Source organism: Dasypus novemcinctus, chromosome 24 (genome assembly GCF_030445035.2).
Source record: "Dasypus novemcinctus isolate mDasNov1 chromosome 24, mDasNov1.1.hap2, whole genome shotgun sequence".
Taxonomy (NCBI): domain Eukaryota; kingdom Metazoa; phylum Chordata; class Mammalia; order Cingulata; family Dasypodidae; genus Dasypus; species Dasypus novemcinctus.
Genome location: NC_080696.1, coordinates 37689122 through 37710872, shown reverse-complemented (window position 1 = coordinate 37710872; position 21751 = coordinate 37689122). Strand labels below are relative to the sequence as shown.

Here is a 21751-nt window from a genome sequence, read left to right as displayed (position 1 = left end):
GAGATATGTTTATTCAAATCCTTTGCCCATTTTTAATAGTATTATTTGTCTTATTATTGAGTTATAAGAGTTCTTTATATATTCTTTTTGTTTAAGGATTTATTATTTATTTCTCTCCCCCCCCCCCCATTGTCTGCTCTCTGTGTCCATTTGCTGTGTGTTTTCTGTGTCTGCTTGCACTCTTGTCAGCAGCACCGAGAATCTGTCTCTTTTTGTTGCATCATTTTGCTGTGTCAGCTCTCTGTGTGTGCGGTGCCACTCCTGGGCAGGCTGCACTTTTTTTGCACAGGGTGGCTCTCCTTGTGGGGCGTACTCCTTGAGTGTGGGGCTCCCTACGCACGGCACTCCTTGGGGGCATCAGCACTGTGTGTGGGCCAACTCACCACACAGGTCAGGAGGCCCTGGGTTTGAACCCTGGACCTCCCATATGGTAGGCGGATGCTCTATCAGTTGAGCCAAATCCGCTTCCCTATATATTCTTAATAAAAACCCATTAGATATATGATTTGCAGATACTTTCTCCTAGTCTGTGGGTTGTCTTTTCATTTTCTTGTTGGTGTCCTTTGAAGTACTAAAGCATCATATTTATATGAAATCCTACTTATCTATTTATTCTTTTGTTGCTTGTGCTTTTGATATTGTATCTAAGGAACCATTGCCTAACACAAGGTCATGAAAACCTACTCCTGTGTTTTCTTCTAGTAATTTTATAGTTTTAGCTCTTATATTTAAGTTTATGATCCATGCCGACTCAAGTTTAAGAATCACTGGTGTGAGGCGTACCTTCTACCTCAAAAGGCTAATCACTGATTTCCCAAAGATAATCCTTAACCTAAGAATTTTCAAGCCATTTGTAAGGATGATGTTAATAATATAACAGTTAACTAAGGTATATTTTGCTGTTTTACATTGTATTACCTTGCTTAATTTTCACTTTTCAGTTGAAGAAACTGAGGTTCGGAGAGGCTAAATAATTGACTAAAAGTGAAAGAAAGGACCAGGCAGAGGTCTGGTTTGAACATAGATCTGGTTATTCCTTCAGAATTCTCTGTTACCTAAAGGAGATCTGCCCCTCCTACTGGCTGGGAAAGCTACTGATATTTCTACTCTCCTGGCATCCTGTGCTCCCCTTTTCCTTCTCTGAACATGGTTTGTGATTTTATTTTTACTTGTGTCATTCTTTGACAACTGTACATCTTCTACTACTCTCCAAGTTCCATAAAGCCAGGGAATGCAATTTGTCATCACAATATTTCCCAACAGCCATCACATGGCCTGGGGATATAATGATCTCTTAGAAATGTACACCTGACCACATCACTTTCTGATTTTAAATTCTCCCATAGCCCAGTGGGTTGAACTTTGAATAGAACCCAGATTCTCAACCATGACCAACAGGTCCATACCTGACTGGCCCCTACCTGCCCTTCTATTCACATCTTCTACCACTCTCTCCCTTGGTCATTCCCACTTGGACCATACTTTTTCCTTTCTGATCCTCAAATACACTTTGCTGTTTCCTGCTTCAGGGCCTGTTCCTTCACTTGGAGGTTCGGATTAGATTCTCACCCTTTAAGTCTCAGCTCAAATGTCACCTCTTCTCAAAGCCTTTCCTGACCACCTTGTCCAAAATTACCACTGCCTTTCCAAGAGTTATTTTTGACCATGCATGATCTCATTTTTTCCCCACAAATCTGAAATTTCCTTGTATATTTATTTACCATTAATTATTGTAGCTAAAATTTGAGCACTTACCATAAACACGTTTCATACATAACTAATTAAGGGGTGTGCTTCTTAATGCTTATCAACCTGATTTGAACCCCAAAGCACTGGTCTGTAGTGTTTGCTGATTTGGGGGTTAAGAATCCCAACCAGGGCAAATTTCAAGTTACTAACCTGATGCCACTGAACACAGACTTGGGAAGGAAAAGGTGTGGCACACTGCTATACTGGAGTAGTAAATGACCTCAAGAGCACAAATAAAATTTAAGAATGATAAAACACTTAGGAAGGTATGAGTTTTGGGCATTTATTATCTTTATTTTTAATATAATTTGCTTAATTGTAAGTTTACATATTTTAATTTTTTTTTATTCTCCCCCCTTGCGGCTTGCTTGCTGTCTGCTCTCTGTGTCCATTCACTGCGTGCTCTTCTGTGTAGCTTTTTTTTTTTTTTTTTTTACTTATCTCCCTTTTTGTTGCATCACCTTGCTGAGGTGGCTCTCTGTGACACTTGCAGGCCGGCAGCTCTCCACAGCATGCGGGCGAGCTTGCCTTCACAAGGAGGCCCTAGGATGCGAACCCAGGGCCTTCCATATGGTAGACGGGAGCCCAACTGATTGAGCCATAGCTGCTACCCCACATTTTAATTTTTAATAACCATGGCAAAATTTCTAAGCATTTTTCAATCATCTCCAGCAAGCATGTAAGGCTGCATTTCCAGTATATTTTTCAGATGAGGAAGCCCAGGAACAGAAAGGTTAAGAACTGGTTCAAGGGAAGTGGATTTGGCTCAACGGATAGAGCATTTGCATACCACATGGGAGGTCCAGGGTTCAAACCTAGGGCCTCCTGACGTGTGTGGTGAGCTGGCCCATGCGCAGTGCTGATGCATGCAAGGAGTGCCGTGCCACACAGGGGTATCCCCTCCACAGGGGAACCCCATGCACAAGGAGTGCGCCCTGTAAGGAGAGCTGCCCAGCATGAAAAAAGTGCAGCCTGCCCAGGAATGGCACTGCACACATGGAGAGCTGACAAAAAAGACACAGATTCCCAGTGCCACTGACGAGAATACAAGCTGACGCAGAAGAACATATAGTGAATGGACACAAAGAGCAGACAACTGGGGGAGGGGGAAAGGGGAGAGAAATAAATAAAAATAAATAAATAATAAATCTTTTTTTTAAAAAAAGAACTGGCTCAAGGTCACAGAACTAATAAATTCGTCTTCTACTCCAAAAGGTATCCTGAGAACCCAATATACAATACAGTGCCTGGAGTACAATTGGTGTTCAAGAAGCAACTGTAAAACAAATAAATACTCTATTTATTTATTTTTAAAGTGCAATTATTATTTTTTTATTTCTCTCCCCTTCCCCCTCCCCCCCAGTTGTCTGCTCTCTGTGTCCATTTGCTGTGTGTTCCTCATCTTGTTGTGTCAGCTCTCTGTGTGTGCCGCGCCATTCTTGGGCAGGCTGGACTATCTTTCACACTGGGCAACTTTCCTTATAGGGTGCACTCTTTGCGCGTGGGGCTCCCCTACGTGGGGGAGCCCTGCGTGGCAGGGCTCTCCTTGCGCACATCAGCACTGTGCATGGGCTAGCTCCACAAGGGTCAAGGAGGCCCAGGGTTTGAACCCCAGACCTCCCATTGTGGTAGGCTGACGCCCTATCCATTGGGCTAAGTCCACTTCCCAAATAATCTGTTTAAAAACATAAAGGAAAACATTTTAGCATTTAAAAAATGTACACAAGGGAGCTGAGGTGGCTCAAGTGATTGAGCATCTCTCTCCCACTTGGGAGGTCCAGGTTCGCTTCCGGTGTCTTCAAAGATAAGAGCAGACACAGACAACACACAGTGAATTGAAACAGAAGAGACAGCGCGTGCAAACATTTTATATATATATATATATATATATATATATATATATATATATATGTATGTATACAAAGCGGAGTAGGTGTAGCTCAGTAGTTCAGAGCCTGCTTCGCACGTAGGACGTCCAGAGTTCTTCCTTAAAAAAGAAGAGTGAAAAATTTCAGGTAAGAGTGAAATGAACATCTTTTAAACTCGCCCACATTCCCAAGAAGATAACTACTCTGCATTCCCTGTCTAATTTCAGCAGAGTGTCACCACCCGTGCAATTTTGCAATTCACCTGCTGTCGGAGAAGGCGTCACCCAACTCTTTACTCCAGAAGCTTGAGTCGCCCGGCTCTCCGTCGCCGCGGGCCTTCCCACCGCAATGCTTCCTGGGAGGGGTAGTTCTTGAGAACTGGCAGGACGATCTACCGAAGGGGCCCGCTCAGGACCGCGGAACTACAGAGGGTGGCGCGCAAGCCGTGAGGCTCTTCCGCCTCGCCTCTCCCTCCTCGCCTGCGCGCCCGCCCCAGCTATCATGGCGGCTCCCTTGGCCTTGGTGCTGGTGGTGGCCGTGACCGTGCGGGCGGCCTTGTTCCGCTCCAGCTTGGCAGAGTTCATTTCCGAGAGGGTGGAGGTGGTGTCCCCACTGAGCTCTTGGAAGAGAGGTGAGGCCACTGGCTCGAGTAGGCGGCCAGGCCCCTCCTGCGCTGTCCTGGTCTCTGTGAATGAGAGGCAGGGGCAGAGACTACGAGCGCAAGGTTCTGAGGGAACTGACTTGCTCCTGGGGTCCCCAAGGAGGGCGGGGCTGCTGCAGGGGGGTGCTTGGGGCAGGGGTATGAGGCGAGGGCCCTAGGGGCCGACCTGCCCCAGGGGTGGGAATCTGAGGGGGCGTGTCCCACTGAGGGTCCTTAGCCGATAGGCGTGGCCCGAGGACGGGCTAGAATTAGAGGAGGGTACCGGTTGGAGTGGGATTACAGAAAAGATTGGGGTTTGGTGCGGGAGCGCGGGCGATGCTTCCACAGGTAGGGAGGGCTGGGGTGAGTGGACTAGGTTTGCCTAAGGGAGGAGGATATGAATGAAGTGTTCGCCTCTTACTCTGGGGCTTGCAATTCAATTTTCCTACTGTTCCTTCTTATTTCTTTAAGTTCTTCATTAAACATTGTTTTAGACTAGCTTCTACAATGAGACAGAGACCTTGGGCTGCAGGAGTCACAGGCTACTTGGGGAGATAAGCAGTTATAATTGTGTATGAAAAGTGTACTTCCTGCATCCACCCAGTTCCTTTCTTGGAGTCTCTGAACTTGAATAAACTGTCTCCTCTTTTTCCAGCTTCTAAGGATGCGGGATTTGAGCCGCCTCTTGAAGAATGTAGGCTTTGGAAAGGGAGATTAGAGAGAGAGTTCCAGGTAGCAGGATCAAGAAATGTTCAAGGATGTGAAATACTTGTATAGAGAAGGGAAGTAATGGGGTGGGGGTGGGAAGTTAGGTTGGGGCCAGAGCTTGAAGGTTCTTTTTAAAAACAAAAACAAAACACCTTTTTACTGAATTACAGTGTACTTATAAGCATACATAATAAATGTAGAACTCAGTGAATTTTTATGTACTGAACACACGCATGTACCCAGCACCCAGATCAAGAGTCAGAATTTTACCAGCATTCCAGAAGTTCCCTTCATGTCTTGATGTTTTCTGACATGTGTTTTGGAATGGGGGATGGCATAATGAATGGATGTTTTATGAATAATTAAAGTTTAGATTTTAAAACTATAGTGTTTAAAATACGGACTATAGTAAATCTTTTGTATACCTTTTCTTATTTAATCCTCACAGTAATCCTATGAGATAGATGGTCATATTTTCCCATTTTACAGACAAGAAACTAATATTTAGAGAAGTTAAGTAACTTGCCCAGCTTTCCCACTTGGCAGCTGGTAATAAAGGTGGTGGTAATTCATGTGTAAGATGAAAAATTCTTGGACTTACTATCTTTGCATAAAATTATTTGTTGAACTGAATTGAAGTCACTTGGTTCCTGCTTTTTTCTGGATACCAGAAGACCCATAGCAATGGTCCTCTGCTCTCATAGCACTTTATACATTCCTCTATTAAGATCATTTCTTACCTTATATCATAATTATGTATTTATAGCTGTTTTCTCCACTGGACTAAGAGCTTCTTGAAAGCCAGGGTTGTGTTTTATTCATTCCTAAGTCCTTTATGCCTGGCATAGAGTAGATACATAGTAACTGTTGGATAAATATTGAAGAAAATGAAGGATACGATCTCGTGACTTCCTGGATAAACAGGGTAAAGGATCCACAGATAAGACAATGTAATGTGGTGATTAAGAGCACAGGGTCTGGAATCTCAGAAAGGGAATGAATTCTGACTTTTGCGACTTACTAGCTGTGTGACCTCTAACATCTGTTTTTCCATCGTAAACCTTTTTTTTTTTTACCCCAGTAAATGATATGATTCATCTTGAACTTTTAACACATTCTCTGACACTCAATAATAGAAGCCAAAATGGCTAATACTAAGATTTTGAATTTAGGTTATAGGGAGAGCAGTGGTGACTTTGGCTGAATAGATGAGTCAGAAAGGATGGAGTAGTAAGTGTTCGATGTAATGTGTACAGGTGATAGCATGATACTCAGAGTTAGGTCTGGAGCTTGGAGTCAATGCCAAGGCTAGACAGAGGAATCTGGTAATTACACATCTAGATCTGTTTTAAGTCAGGGTAATTATTTTTCCAATTTGAGAGGTAGGGGGTGTTGCAGTATCTGTAAGTATCTCTTGTGTCAGTATACTTTAAAATGGAATATCTTTGAAGACAGGTGATAGGCAGGCATTTGAAAATACCAGACTCTCAACCCTTCTGGTTTCATGTGATATTTTGAGTATTTTGAGGACTAGTTCTATGGGTGAAGGGCCCTGGAGCCAAATACATTTTGACTGGCTATAATCATGGACTGATTTTTAAAGGGAATAAGGAAGAAATTGTATACTTGCAGGGAATGATTGCCTTCTTCAGTTTTTTGAAGAATTTAAAGTTGGTGTATTCTCAATTGTCACATGTGCATATGATGGAATCCCAACTCAGCTGGCCAAATTATAATAAAAATGAACTTGTTGACTTACATACCTGAACAATCTAAGGATAGATCCTGGCTTTGGACCTAGCTGGAGCTGGAGACTCAGTACTCTCAACAGGATTTATTCTCTGTCCATCTTGGCACTGGGTACTGTTATGGGTTGAATTGTACCCCCCAAAAGATATGTTCAGATGCTAACCTCCTGGGCTCATGAGTGTGACCTTATTTGGAAATAGGGTCTTTTAAAATGTGATTAGTTAAGATGAAATCAAACTGGATTAGTGTGAGCTCTAACCCAATATGACTGTTGTACTTATAAGAAGAGGAAAATATGATCACCAACACAGATATGAGGGGAGAATGCCACGTGATAACTGAGGCAGAGGTTGAAGTGCTGCAAGTCAAAGAATGCCGAGAATGGTGACAAACCATTGGAAGCTAGGAAGAAGCAAGGAAGGTTTCTCCCCTACTGAGGAAGCATGACCCTACTGACACCTTGGTTTTGGACTTCTAGCCTCCAGAACAGTGAGACAATAAATTTCTGTTGATTTAAGTGGTGTGCCCATTTGCATTTCTCTAATGACTAATAATGTTTAGCAAGTTTTCATGTACTGATTGGCCATTTGAATATCATCTTTGGAGAAATGTCTATTCATAACTTGGCCCATTTTAAAAAAATTGGATTGTTGGTTATTTTGTTGTTGAGTTTTAGGAATTCTTTTATATCTTCTGGATATAAAACCTTTATTAGATATATGGTTTCCAAATATTACCTCCCATTCTGTAGGCTGTCTTTTCACTTTCTTAATAATGTTCTTTGATGTACAAAAGTTTTTCATTTTGATGAAATACCTTTTATCTGTTTTAGTTTCCTAAGCTGCTTAAAGCAGGTACCATGAAATGGATTGGGTTTAAACAATGGGAATTTATTACTCACAGTGTGAGGCTGTGAGAATGTCCAAATCAAAGCATCATCAAGGCAATCCTTTCTTCCCAAAGACGGCTGCTGGCAATCCTTGGCTTCTCGGCCACATGGCAAGGCACATGGTGGTATCTGCTGGTCTCCACCTTTTCTTCCAGGTTTCACTGCTTTTAGCTCCTTGCTTCCATGTTCTCTCTCTCTCTCTGTCTCTCTCTCTCTCTGTCTCTCTCTCTCTCGTTCTCACTCTCACTCTCTTGCTCTCTCTGTATTCATTCAGTTTTTGAAGGACTCTGGTAAGAGGATTAAGACCCATCCTGAATGAGGCCGGTCATATCTTAACTGAAGGAGCCTCAAAAGGTCCTACTTACAATGGGTCCACACCCACAGAAGTGGATTAACTTTAAGAACATGTCTTTCTGGGGTACATGTAACTTCAGGCCATCGCAGTCTTTTTTCCTTTATTGCTTGTGCTTTTGGTGGAAAATCTAAAACTTCATTGCCTACTACAATGAAGTATACTGAATATATTTGCCTATGTTTTCTTGTAAGAGTTTTATATTATTAATTATTTTATTTAGGTCATTGATCTGTTTCGAATTAAATATTTTTTTTTAGGAGGTACTGGGGATTGAACCCGGGACCTTGTATATGCCAAGCAGTGCTTAGCCACTGAGCTACACCTGCCTCTCTTGAATTAATTTTTGTATATGGTGGGAGATAGGGATCCCCAGTCATTCCCTTGCATGTGGATTTCTTGTTGTTCCATCACCATGCATTGAACAGACTATTCTTTCCCCATTTAATGGACTTAACACCCTTGTTGAGAATCAACTGGCCAGAGATGTCTGAATTTAGTGCTGGTTCTTTCACTTATATTCCATTGGTCTATATGTCTATCCTTACGCCAGTACCACTCTGTTTTTATTACTATAACTTTGTAGTAAGTTTTTTTAAAAAGCTATTTATTTATTTCCCCCCCCCAATTGTTTTTGCACTTGCTGTCTTCTTTCTGTGTCCATTCGCTGTGTGTTCTGTGTCTGTCTTCTCTTTTGGCCGCACCAGGAACCGATGCTGGAACCTTCCGGAGTGGGAAAGGGGCACTCAATCTCTTGCACTACCTCAGCTCCCTGGTCTGCTGCATCTCTTTTCTCTTCTCTGTGTCTCTTGTTGCTGTGTCATCTTGCTGCACCAGCTCTCTGTGCAGGCCAGCATGCTGCGTGGGTCGGCACTCTGTTTGGGCCATCGCACCACATGGACTAGCTTGCCTTTGCCAGGAGGCCCTGGGAATCAAACCCTGGATGTCTGTATGGTAGATTGGAGCCCAATCGCTTGAGCCACATCCCCTTCCCTAGAGTAAGTTTTGAAGTTAGGAAGTATGTGTCTTCCAACTTTGTTCTTCAAAATTGTTTTGGCTATTCGGGGTCCATGTGAATTTGAGGATCAGATTTTTGATTATGCAAAAAAGGCTGCTGAAATTTTGATAAGGCTTGCATTGAATTTGTAGATCCCTTTTGGAAGTAGTGACATCTTAACAATATTAAGTCTTTTTAAGTGTTTTTATCATGAAAGGATATTGGATTTTGTCAAATGCACTTTCTGCATCAATTGAGATGATCATGTGTTGTTGTTTTTTCCTTTTTCTATTAATGTGGTATATAAGATTGATTTTTGTTGTTGAATCATTTTTGCAGTCCTGGAATAAATCCTACTTGGTCATGTGTATATTTCTTTTAGTTTAATGTTAGATTTTGTCTGCTAGTATTGTGGAATTCTGCCAAATTTTGCATCTGTAATCATAAGACATACGGGTCTGTTAATTTCTGTCTTTGTGCAATCTTCATCTGGCTTTGGTGTCAGATTAATGCTGGCCTCATAGAATGAGTTGGAAGGTATTCCCTTCTCTTGCTTTTTGGAAGAGTTTGAGAAAGACTGCTATTAAATCTTCTTTACATGTTTGATAGAGTTCAGCAGTGAAACCACCAGTGTTGGATTTTTCTTTGTTGGGAAGTTTCTGATTACGATGTTATCTTTTTACTTGTTATAGGTCTGTTGAGATTTTCTGTTTCTTCCTGCATCCGTTTTATTTCTGTAAGATCAGTAGTAATGTTCCCACCTTCATTTCTGATTTTACTTATTGGTGTTCTCTCTCTCTTTTTCAGTGACAGCCTGGCTATAGGTTTGTCAATTTTATGGATCTTTTCAAAAAATCAACGTTGGGCTTTGTAGATCCTCTCTTGTTTTTCTATTCCCTATTTCATTTATTTGGTCTAATCTTCACTATTTTCTTCTTTCTATGAATTTTAGATTTAGTGTGTTCTTCTTGTTCTAGATCCTTTAGGTGTGGAAATTAGGTTCTTTATCAATGTAAGCATTTAAAGCTAAAATTTCCCTCTGAGCACTACCTTTGTAGCATCTCCTAAATTTTGTTTGTTTGTTTTTTGAGGTACCAGGGCTGGGGATTGAACCTGGGACCTCATAAATGGGAAGCTGGCTCTCAATCACTAAGCCACATCAGCTCCCCTGGGTTTGTTTTTTTTTTAAAGGATTTATTCTTTATTTCTCTCCCCTTCCTCCGTTGTCTGCTCTCTGTTCATTGGCTATGTGTTCTATGTCCGCTTGCATTTTTGTCAGCACCACCGGGAATCTGTGTCTCTTTTTGTTGCATTCATCTTGCTGCGTCAGCTCTCCTTGTGTGCGGCACCACTCCTGAGCAGGCTGCGCTTTCTTCACGTGGGGTGGCTCTCCTTGTGGGGGTGCACTCCTTGCGCATGGGGCTTTCCTATGCGGGGGACACCCCTGCGTGGCATGGCACTCCTTGTGTGCATCAGCATACTACGCGTGGGCCAGCTTACCACACAGATCAGGAGGACCAGGGTTTGAACCCTGGACCTCCTATGTGGTAGACAGACACTCTATCAGTTGAGCCAAATCTGCTTCCCAGGGTTTGTTTTTAAGTTTGTTTGCTTGTTGTTTGTCTTTGTTTCAGGAGGCACTGGGACCCAAACCTAGGATCTCCCATGTGGGAAACATATGCTCAACTGCTTGAGCCACATCTGCTCCCCCTTAAGTTTTTCTGTTTTTTTTTTAAAGGTGTATTTTATTTTTTAAAGACTTATTGTATTTGTTTCTCTCCCCATTCCCCCCATTATCTGCTCTCCATGTCCATTCACTGTGTGTTCTTCTGCGTCCCCTTCTGCATCTCCATGCATTGTTAGGTGGCACCAGGAAACTGCATCTCTTTTTTGTTGCGTTGTCTTGCTGCATCAGCTCTCCATGCATGAGTGTGGTGCCACTCCTGGGCTGGCTGCACTTTTAACACGCGGGGTGGCTCTCCTTGTGGGGTGCACTCCTTGTGCGTGGGGCACCCCCACGCGGGGGTGCCCCTGTGTGGCATGGCACTCCTTACGTGCTTCAGCACGCACATGGGCCAGCTCACCACATGGGTCAGGAGGCCCTGAAGTTTGAACCCTGGACCTCCCATATGGTAGGCAGATGCTCTATTAGTTGAGCCAAATCTAGTTCCCTCTATCCATTATTGTAATTGGTGTATTGGAATCTCCAACTGTTATTGTAGAAGTATCTATTCCTCCATTCCATTTTGTCCATTTTTGCTTCCCATATTTTGGGGCTCTCCTGTGAGGTGTGTATGTGTTTGTAATCACTGTCTTTTTGCTGGATTGAACATTTTAGCAATGGATAATATTGTTATTTATCTCTTGTAATCTTTCTTGACTTTACCTCTGTTTTGTGTGACAATTATATAGCCACAATGGCTCTCTTTTGATTACTGCTTGCCAGGAATATCTTTTTCTTCCCTTTAACTTTCAAATTCTTTGTTTCTTTATATCTAAAATGAATCTCTTTTAGACATCATATAGCTGGATCATGCTTTTTCATCCAATCTGCCAATCTGTCTTTTTTTTCTTTTTTTTTTTAAGATTTATTTATTTATTTATTTATTTAATTCCCCTCTTCCCCGGTTGTCTGTTCTCTGTGTCTGTTTGCTGCGTCTTGTTTCTTTGTCCGCTTCTGTTGTCGTCAGCGGCATGGGAAGTGTGGGCGGGCCATTCCTGGGCAGGCTGCACTTTCTTTCGCGCTGGGTGGCTGTCCTTACGGGGTGCACTCCTTGCGCGTGGGGCTCCCTTACGCAGGGGACACCCCTGCGTGGCAGGGCACTCCTTGCGCGCATCAGCACTGCGCATGGGCCAGCTCCACACAGGTCAAGGAGGCCCGGGGTTTGAACCACGGACCTCCCGTGTGATAGACGGACGCCCTAACCACTGGGCCAAGTCCGTTTTCCCTCTCTGTCTTTTTTTAGAGAAGTTTAATGCTTTGACATTTAAGGTAATAAGAGAAGGAAGGATTGATTTCTGCTATTTATTTGTTTTCTGTATGTCTTGCATGCTGCTTTTTGTTCCTTAGTTAGTCCATTACTGCCTTTTATTGTATTTAGTTGCTTTTTTGTAGTATACCATTTTGATTCCCTTCTTTCCTTTCCCGTGTATTTTTTAGTTATTTTCTTAGTGGTTACCTTTTGTAATTACAATTAGTATCTTAAACTAGTAATAACTCAGTTCAACTAGTAACAAATGTATCTTTTTACTTTGTATGCTTATTAACATAGACTTAAAATACTATTTTATACATTTTTCTCTTAAGTTTTTTTTTTCAGATGGGGGAAGCAGTTACAAACCAAAAACCAAAAGTACAATCATATAGGACTTTATATTTACCGATATAGCTACTATGTTAGTCAGCCAAAGGGGTGCTGATGCAAAATGCCAGAAATGTGTTGGCATCTGTTGGCTTTTATAACAGGTATTTATTTGGGGTAGGAGCTTACAGTTACCAGGCCATAAAGCATAAGTTACTTCCCTCACCAATGTCTTTTGCTGCATGTTGGAGCACAGTGGCTGCTGATGCTGACATCTGCCTCAGTTCAGGCTTCCTGGGCTCCTCTATTCCTGGGGCTTGCTTCTCTCTGGGCTCAGGGTTCCTTCCTTCCCGGAGCTTGCTTCTTTTTCCTTACAACCATGCTCCTCTGTGTGCATACTTCCTGGGGCTCCAGCCCAAGACTCCAACATCAAAACTCCAACATCAAATATCCAACTCTGTCCTTTGCCATTTCTTTTATCTGTGAGTCCCCACCCACCAAGGGGTGGGAACTTAACACCCTCCTGATGTGGCCCAATCAAAGCCCTAATCATAAATTAATCATGCCCAGGTACAGACCAGTTTACACACATAATCCAGTGTTTATTTTTGAAATTCATAACTGTATCAAATTGCTATAGCTACCTTTACTAGTATTCTTCATTTCTATGGCTTAAATTATACTCTAGTATCCTTTTACTTCAGTCTTAGGGGTTCCCTTTAGCATTCCCTGTAGGGCAGGTCTTTTGGCAATTAACTTAGCTTTTGTTTTGTTTTTCTGTAAATGTCTTAATTGCTCCATTTTTAAAAGATAATTTTGCTGGATATAGAGTTCTTGGTTAACAGTTTTTTTTCTTTAAGGACTTTTAATATTCTATCTCACTGTCTTCTGACCTCCATGGTTTCTGATGACATATCCATTGTTTGTGTTTTTTGGGGATACCTTGTATGTGACAAGTCTCTTCTTTCTTGCTGCTTTCAGAGTCCTCTCTTTGTCTTTGGATTTTGACAGTTTTGTTGTAATTAGTCTTTTCAGTGCATTGTATTGAGGGGTACATTATATTAAAATGTCTTATTACTGCTAATGTTAGCTGTAATCCCTTGATTAAGGTGTTGTCTGCCAGGTACCTCAACTATAAAGTTGCTGTTTTCCCTTCGCAATTAAAAAACATTCTGTGGGATATATTTTGGGAATCTACAGATTTATTGTTTTGCCTTAAACTTTTGCCCTTTTGCATTTACAGATTGAGCTTGCCTGCAGCAATTTTTACTGTTTTGTTTAGTGATTTTTCTATATCCATGGTTTCTTCTTCATTATTAATTGCTATTCTTCTATAAGGAAGAGTTGTTGCTTTTCCCCCATTTATTTATGTATCTATCCAATCACTTACTTATATCACTATGGACTGATGGATATTTGTTTTATTCTTTGGATTATAATCCAGTACTATATTTCATTGTTCAAGTTGTTCTAGCATTAGCCATTGGAACTGCTTTCAGGTGGATTCCTTGTCCTTTTGACATATCAACCGCAATACCTTTATTATTATTATTACTATTTTTAGGATTTCATTGCTTTCTGGAATCACAAGATACTCCTATCCATGTTTTCCTTGGCCCTGTGTGGAATCAACCACTTTTCCAAGGAGCTCTGGTTCCTTTTATTTTTTGCAATATTTATATATTTATTTTTAGGAGGTACTGGGGGGTTGAACCCAGAACCTTTTTCATGGGAAGCAGGCATGCAGCCACTGAGCTACACCCATTCCCCTGTTTCCTTTTATTGGAGAATGATATTTAGAAACCAAATCTGGGTGCTAGATGTGCTCATTGTTATGAGGTGACACTGCTTCTTAGGGCCTCTCAGTGGACAGAGCTAGAAATATAAGAATACCACTGCTTTTGGATAAGCCAAATGCATGCCAATCTTCATATGGGGAACTCAAAGGCAATTGTCTCTTATATTAGATGATATGTTTTTGTTATCACCCATAAGAAAAGTACATCAGGGTGACTAAATAAGGATTCTTGCTACATGAGCTTATTATTTTTTTAAACAGCCTTACTGAGATATTCATTTACATAATTCATGTATTTAAAGTATGTAATTCAGTGTTTTTTAGTATATTCACAGATATTTGCAACCATCATCAGTCAAATTTAGAACATTTTCATTACCTCAAAAAGAAATCTTTTTCTCTTTAACGATCACCTCCTTAGTCTCCCCACTTCCCTCCTGCCAGCCCTCAGCTACTGCTGATTTCTTTCTGTCTCTATAGATTTCCCTATTGTGGACTTTCATATGAATGGAATCAAATAACATGGACTTTTGTGACTGGCTTCTTTTCACCTAGAAAATGTTTTCCATATTTCAGAGAAAAATACTATGAAAGTCATTGATGTACAATATCAAGCAAAAGCTTATGTTAGAGAAATTACATTGTAGACTATTGCCTGTAAGATGTATAGTGTATGGGTTCCTATAGCTACGTACTCAGAAATCTCCCTTTGGATTTAACCAGATTAATGGCAGGCAGTGTTCCTAATGGCAGACAGTATCCTACTGGTCCCCTGTAGAGTTGCTTTTACTGCTCTCTGGTAGGGTGCATTGGCTTAGGTTGAGAGATGCCTTATGATGTGTGCAGACTTTTGAATCATCTCCCCAAGTTTCCCATAAAGCTGGTAATGAAGTTTAATAGTTGTGTTACACAGCAGTCTCTTTATGAGGCTCCTTGAGGGAAGTTTCTTTCTGGCCCTAATGTAAGTACACGTTACAGTTGTCTTGAGCAGTTGGCTTTGTTTTATTTTATGGCTACCATAAATTGTGTAATTGATTAGGTTTACGTCTTTATGATGGGTCTATAAAGTATAAAGCCATACTTATGGCCCAGACTTTATAAATATATAGCTTTTCTTATAACCTTAGTAACTTTGTTTTGTTTTATTTTTTTAGAATATTTGAACAGGTAATTCAGTCAGGAGGTTCAAAAATCATAAAGTGCAAAGGGCTATATGACTAAAAGGCACCCTTCTACAACATTTTTTAGCACAGTTTTATTGAGATATATTCACATATCATACAATCTATCCAAAGTGTACACTCAATAGCTTTTAGTATAATCAGTGTTGTGCATTCATCACTACAATTTTAGAACAATTTCATTACTTCAAAAAGAAAAACTCCACACCCCTTAGCAGCCACCTCTCAAAAAAAAGAAAAAAAACCACATTATGCTAAGTGAAAGAAACCAGACACAAAGTACTACATATTGTAGAGTTTATTTGTATAAAATGTAAATACAAATCAATTTATAAAGATTAAATTAGATTAGTGGTTATGTAGGGCTGGGGAAGGATAGAGGGATTGAGAGGTGTGTACCTCTTTCTCATAACCACCCAGTTCCATTCCCGAGAAGCAACCATTGTTATTAGTTTCTTATGTATCCTTCTGAGATATTCTATGAATTTATAAGCAAATGCATTTCATAAGTTTTTGTGGCCCTGTTTTAGATTTTTCCTTACCCTTATTTCTTTTGAAGCTAGTTTTCCTATTTCTTTTATTTGCAGTAAAATATATACAATGTAATATATACCATTTTAAACACCTTCAAGCGTACAATTCAGTGGCATTAATTACATTCACACAATGTTGTACTTCCATCTCCACCATCTATTATCAAAACTCTCCCATCACCCCCAAAAAGAAACTCTGTGCCCATTAAGCATTGACTTCCCATTCCTCCTCCCCACTGCCCCTTGTAACCTGTAATCTACTTTCTGTCTCTGTGATTTTGCATATTCAAGTTATTTCATATGTGAGATCATGCAGTATCTGTGCTTTTGTGTCTGGCTTATTTCACTCAACATGATGTGTTCATCCATGTTGTAGCATGTATCAGAATTTCATTTCTTTTAATGACTGAACAATATTCCATTATATGTATATACCACCTTTTGTTTATACTTTCATCTGTTGATGGATGTTTGGATTTCTCCCACCCGTTGGCTATTGTGAGTAATGCTACCATAAACATTGGTGTACAAGTATCTGAGTCTCACTTTTTATACTCTTGGGTGTGTACATGGAAGTGGGATTTCTACATCATGGTAATTCTGTGTTTAACTTTATGAGAAACTGCCAAACTGTTTTCCACAGTGGCTGCACCATTTTACATTCCCTCCAACAATGTACAAGGATCCCTGTTTCTCCACATCCTTTTCAATATTTGTTATTTTCCATTTTTTAAATAATAGCCATCTTAGTGGATGGGAAGTATTATTTCATGGTGGTTTTGATTTGCATTTCCCTAAGGACTCATGATGTTGAGTATCTTTTCATGTGTTTATTAGCCATTTGTATATCTTTTTTTGAGAAATGTCTATTCAAGTCCTTTTCCCATTTTTATTTTTATTTTTTTAAGATTGTTATATTTTTATTTATTTCTCCCCTTCCCCTCCCTCACCCCGTTGTCTGCTCTCTGTGTCCATTTGCTGTGTGTTCTTCTGCGTCTGCTTCCATTATTGTCAGGTGGCACTGGCAATCTGTCTCTTTTTGTTGCATTATCTTGCTGCATCAGTTCTCGGTATGTGCAGCGCCACTCCTGGGGGGGGGCTGCGCTTTTTTCGCACAGGGTGGCTCTTCTTGTGGGGCACGCTCCTTGTGCATGGGGCACCCTTATGTGGGGGACACCCCTGTGTGGCAGGGCACTCCTTGCACATGGCAGCACTGTGTGTGGGCCAGCTCACCACATGGGTCAGGAGGCCCTGGGTACCAAACCCTGAACCTCCTATATGGTAGATGGTTGCTCTATCAGTTGAGCCATATCCGCTTCCCCCCATTTTAAAACATATATATATTTTTTTGTTAGACAAGTTGTGAGCTTGCAAAACAATTAGGCATAACGTGCAGAATTCCCATACATCACCTTTCCACCAATACCTTGCAGTGTTCTGGAACATTTGTTACAGATTTTGAAAGAACATCATCAAAATATTACTACTAACTATGGTCCATAGCTTACATTTGGTATATTTTTTCCATACATCCCTCTATTAACAACACCACATGAGTGTTGTATATTTGTTATAGTTCATGAGAGAACACTATCATATTTGTACTGTTCACCACAGTCCATCATCCACCACATGGGTCACTGTTATACAGTCCCATACCTTGTACAATCCATCCCAAGTGTACATCCATTCAGAGGCTTTCAGTTTCTTCACAGAATTGTGCAGTCATCACATTTGAATGTTTTCCTTAGTCCAAAAGAAAAAATTGCATAACCCGCTATTATTTACCTTTAGTATCAATATAGTACCTTCTTTGACATTGATGCAAAAATACTACAGTATTGCTGTTAACTAGAGTGCATAAGTCACATTAATTGTATTTTTCCTATACATCTCCATATGCTTACCCCATTATAATAGTGACGTACATTTGTTCTAGTTCTTGTATTTGTACTGTTTACTAACAATGCTCATCCACCATGGGGTTTACTATGTTCTACAGTCCCTAGGTTATTCTCTGGCTTTCTTTCAATTAATATTTATATCCCTAGATTACACCTTTTAGCCACAATCCTATTTATAAACCAGCTGTGTTAATTATAATCACTATAATGTGTTACCATCAGCTCTACCCGTTTCCACACTTTTACAGTCAAGCTAATTAAAAATTCTACAGTACCCCTTCTCAGCCCTCATCCTATCTCCTAGTAACCAGTGTAGGATAGAGTATACTAGATTTTTACTCCAAGTTCATAATTTAGTTCATAATAGTGAGATCATACATTATGTGTCCTTTTGTGTCTGGCTTATTTTATTCAGCATAATGTCCTCTAGGTTCATCTATGTTCTCATTTATGCCCCAACTTCATTTCTTCTTACAACAGCATAGTATTCTATCATATGTATATACCACATTTTGTTTATCAGTTGATGGTTACTTGGATTGTTTCCATCGTTTGGTAATTGTGAGTAATGCCGCAATGAACTTCAATGGGCAAATGTCTGTTTGCGTCACTGTTTTCAGTTCTTCTGGATATACTCCTAGTAGAGGGATGGTTGGATCATATGGCAGTTCTATATTTAGCTTCCTGAAGAACTGCTAAACCATCTTCTACAGAGATTGCACCATTCTGTATTCCCACTAGCAGTGAAGGAGTGTTCTAGTTCTCCACATCCTCTCTAGTGCTTGATGTTTTCTGTTTTTTTAAAAATAATGGCCATTCTGTGAGGTGTGAGGTGATATCTCATTGTAGTTTTATTTGCATTCCTCTAGTAACTAGTGATAGTGAAGATTTTGCATGTGCTTTTTTACCATTTGTATTTCCTCTTTGAAGAAATGTCTGTTGAAGTCTTTTGCTCATTTTAAAATCTGATTGCTGGGGGAACAGGTGTTTATCAAGCAGTTGAGTACCTGCTTCCCACATGGGAGGTCCCAAGTTTGGTTCCTGGTGCCTCCTGAAAAAGCAAAACAAACAACAATTTGCTTATGCTTTCCGTGTAAAGTCTAATTATCTGTTACCAAGTATAATGTCTTAAAGATATTTCCTTGTGCTTTCTTCAAAGAGTTGGTAGTTTTAGTTCTTATATTTAGGTTGATCCACTTTAGTTAATTTTTATCCATGATGTGAAGTAGGGGTCCACTTTCATTCTTTTGCATGTGGATATCCAGTTTTCCCAGCAGCATTTGTTGAAGAAACTGTTCTTTCACTGTTGAGTAGACTTGGCACTAAAGTACAAAATCAATTGGTCCATAGATTTTGGTGTTTATTTCTGAAATCTCAGTTCAATTCCATTGGTCTATATGTCTGTCCTTGTGTTAGTATCACTTTGTTTTTTTTTATTTTTAAAGATTTATTTATTTATTTAATCCCCCCCCCCGCCCCGTTGTCTGTTCTCTGTGTCTATTTGCTGCCTCTTGTTTCTTTGTCCGCTTCTGTTGTCGTCAGCGGCACGGGAAATGTGGGCGGCGCCATTCCTGGGCAGACTGCACTTTCTTTCGTGCTGGGTGGCTCTCCTTACGGGGCACGCTCCTTGCGCGTGGGGATCCCCGACTCGGGATACACCCCTGCGTGGCAGGGCACTCCTTGCGCGCATCAGCACTGTGCATGGGCCAGCTCCACACGGGTCAAGGAGGCCCGGGGTTTGAACCACGGACCTCCCATGTGGTAGACGGACGCCTAACCACTGGGCCAAGTCCGTTTCCCCACTTTGTTTTTATTACTGTAGCTTTGTAGTATTTTTTGAAATTGTCAAGTGTCTTCCAACTTTGTTCTTTTTCAAAATTGTTTTGGCTATTCGGGGCCCCTCCTGTTTTGTTCTAACAATTATAAAAAAATTACAGGCTCATTACTAGATTCAGAAAATACAGAAAAGATCAAAGAAACTAAAAGTCTCCTGTAATCTTATCTTCCAGGGATAGTGACTGTTAACATTTTTGTCTTTATTTTCCAGGCATTCTTCATTGAAAACATATTCATTTTCTTTCTTGCAAATAAGGAATGATTATAAACATTTAAAATAAAAATTCTTTCATATTTTACATGCTGTTTTGTGACCTACTTTTCCATTTAAGAATGTTTCATGGACATCTTTCCTTCAGTAAATATAGATTTGTAGTATACTATTTTATTTTAATTCTTTATTCTTTTAATTGTTATTTTAATTCTTTAGTTCTATTTAATGAAAAAACTTTAGATTTTCAAGGAAGTTTGCAAAAATAGTACATAGAGTCCCTGTTTACACTTCACTCAGCTGCTCCTAAAGTCAACATCTTATCTAACCATCTAAACCAGGAAATTAACATTGATATGATACTATTAACAAATCTTCAGGTCTTATTAGAATTTTGCCATTTGTCCCACTAATATGCCCTTTTTTTGTTCCAAGATCCAATTCATGATCCCACATTGCTGTTAGTTGTCATGCTTCCTTTGTCTCTTGTAACCTGGGACAGTTTCCCAGACTTTTTTGTCTTTCATTACCTTGATATTTTTAAAGAATATTTACTGACCAGTAATTTCATAGAATATTTCTCAGTTTGGGTTTGTCTGATGTTTTCTCATGATTATTTGAGGTTATACATTTTTAGCAAGCATTTTTGGCATGAGTACCACAGAAGTGTTTTTTTGTTTTTTGTTTTTTTTTTTAATTTTTTTATTTTTTATTGACTTTGTAATAATATTACATTAAAAATATATATGTGAGGTCCCATTCAACCCCACCCCCCCACCCCCCCTCTCCCCCCCCCCCAACAACACTCGTTCCCATCATCATGACACATCCATTGGATTTGGTAAGTACATCTTTGGGCACCTCTGCACCTCATATACATTGGTTCACATCATGGCCCATACTCTCCTCTATTCCATCAAGTGGGCCCTGTGAGGATTTACAATGTCCGGTGATTACCTCTGAAGCACCATCCAGGGCAGCTCCATGTCCCAAAGACGCCTCCACCTCTCATCTCTTCCTGCCTTTCCCCATACCCTTTGTCCATTATGTCCACTTTTCCCAATCCAGTGCCACCTCTTCTATGTGGACATTGGATTGGTTGTGTCCATTGCACCTCTATGTCAAGAGGAGGGTCAGATTCCACCTGGATGCTGGATGCAATCCTCCCATTTTCAGTTGTAATCACTCTAGGCTCCATGGTGTGGTGGTTGTCCTTCTTCAACTCCATCTTAGCTGAGTGTGGTAAGTCCAATAAATCAGATTGTAGGTGCTGGAGTCTGTTGAGGCTCAGGATCTGGCTATCACATTGTCAGTCCAGAGAACAGAAGTGTTTTTATGCATCATATCGGGAGGTACTTGATATTGATATTACTGGTGATGTGAACTTTGATCATATGGTGAAGGTAGTGAATGCGGGATTTATCCACTGTAAAATTTTATTTTTCCCTTCCCAAATATTTTCTCTCATCATATTTTTGCCTATTAATTTTAGCATCCATTGATGACACTTGTCTTTCACAGTTATTCCTGTGGTGTCTGCTAAACAGTGACTTTCTATTTCTATCTTTCCTTCTATATTTATTACTTAGAAATCTTCTGTAAGGAAGAACTTTCCTTTCTCTCCCACTATTTATTTATTCAGCTATTTGTATCATGATATACTTTTAGCTATAAAATATTCTATTGTGTGCATGTGTGTGTATATATGCATTATAATTTATGTAAACTCCATTAATGGACACTAATTTGTATCATAAGTACTATAATGAATATACCTTTGCGTACTTGTCCACTGTCCCTAGGATAAATGACCCTAAGAACCATCATTTCTATGTCAAAAGGTGCATGCTTAAAAAGTACATCTTGCCCTCTAGAAGGATTATTACAAATGTCACTCAACCAAGCCCATGTTTGAGTGAATGTGCACTTCCCAACACTAAGGACAACATTGCACACCAGCTTCTAATTTCTTATCTTATTATGTTTTGGAATGGGGCAGAATGTTATATAAATAAACAACTTTTTAGAGTTGGT

The 21751-nt window shown here is 40.2% G+C and overlaps 1 protein-coding gene across 1 annotated transcript in view; it reads left to right on the top strand.

Moving 5' to 3' along the window:
* Positions 1–4085: 4085 nt before the first annotated feature.
* The window catches only part of PIGU (phosphatidylinositol glycan anchor biosynthesis class U), an 88814-nt gene continuing 71148 nt past the window's right edge, over positions 4086–21751 (top strand). The window contains exon 1 of the mRNA XM_004454812.4: positions 4086–4248. Within this exon, the coding sequence (XP_004454869.1) occupies positions 4119–4248 (130 nt within the window). The 5' untranslated portion in view covers positions 4086–4118. The remainder of the gene's footprint in view (positions 4249–21751) is intronic.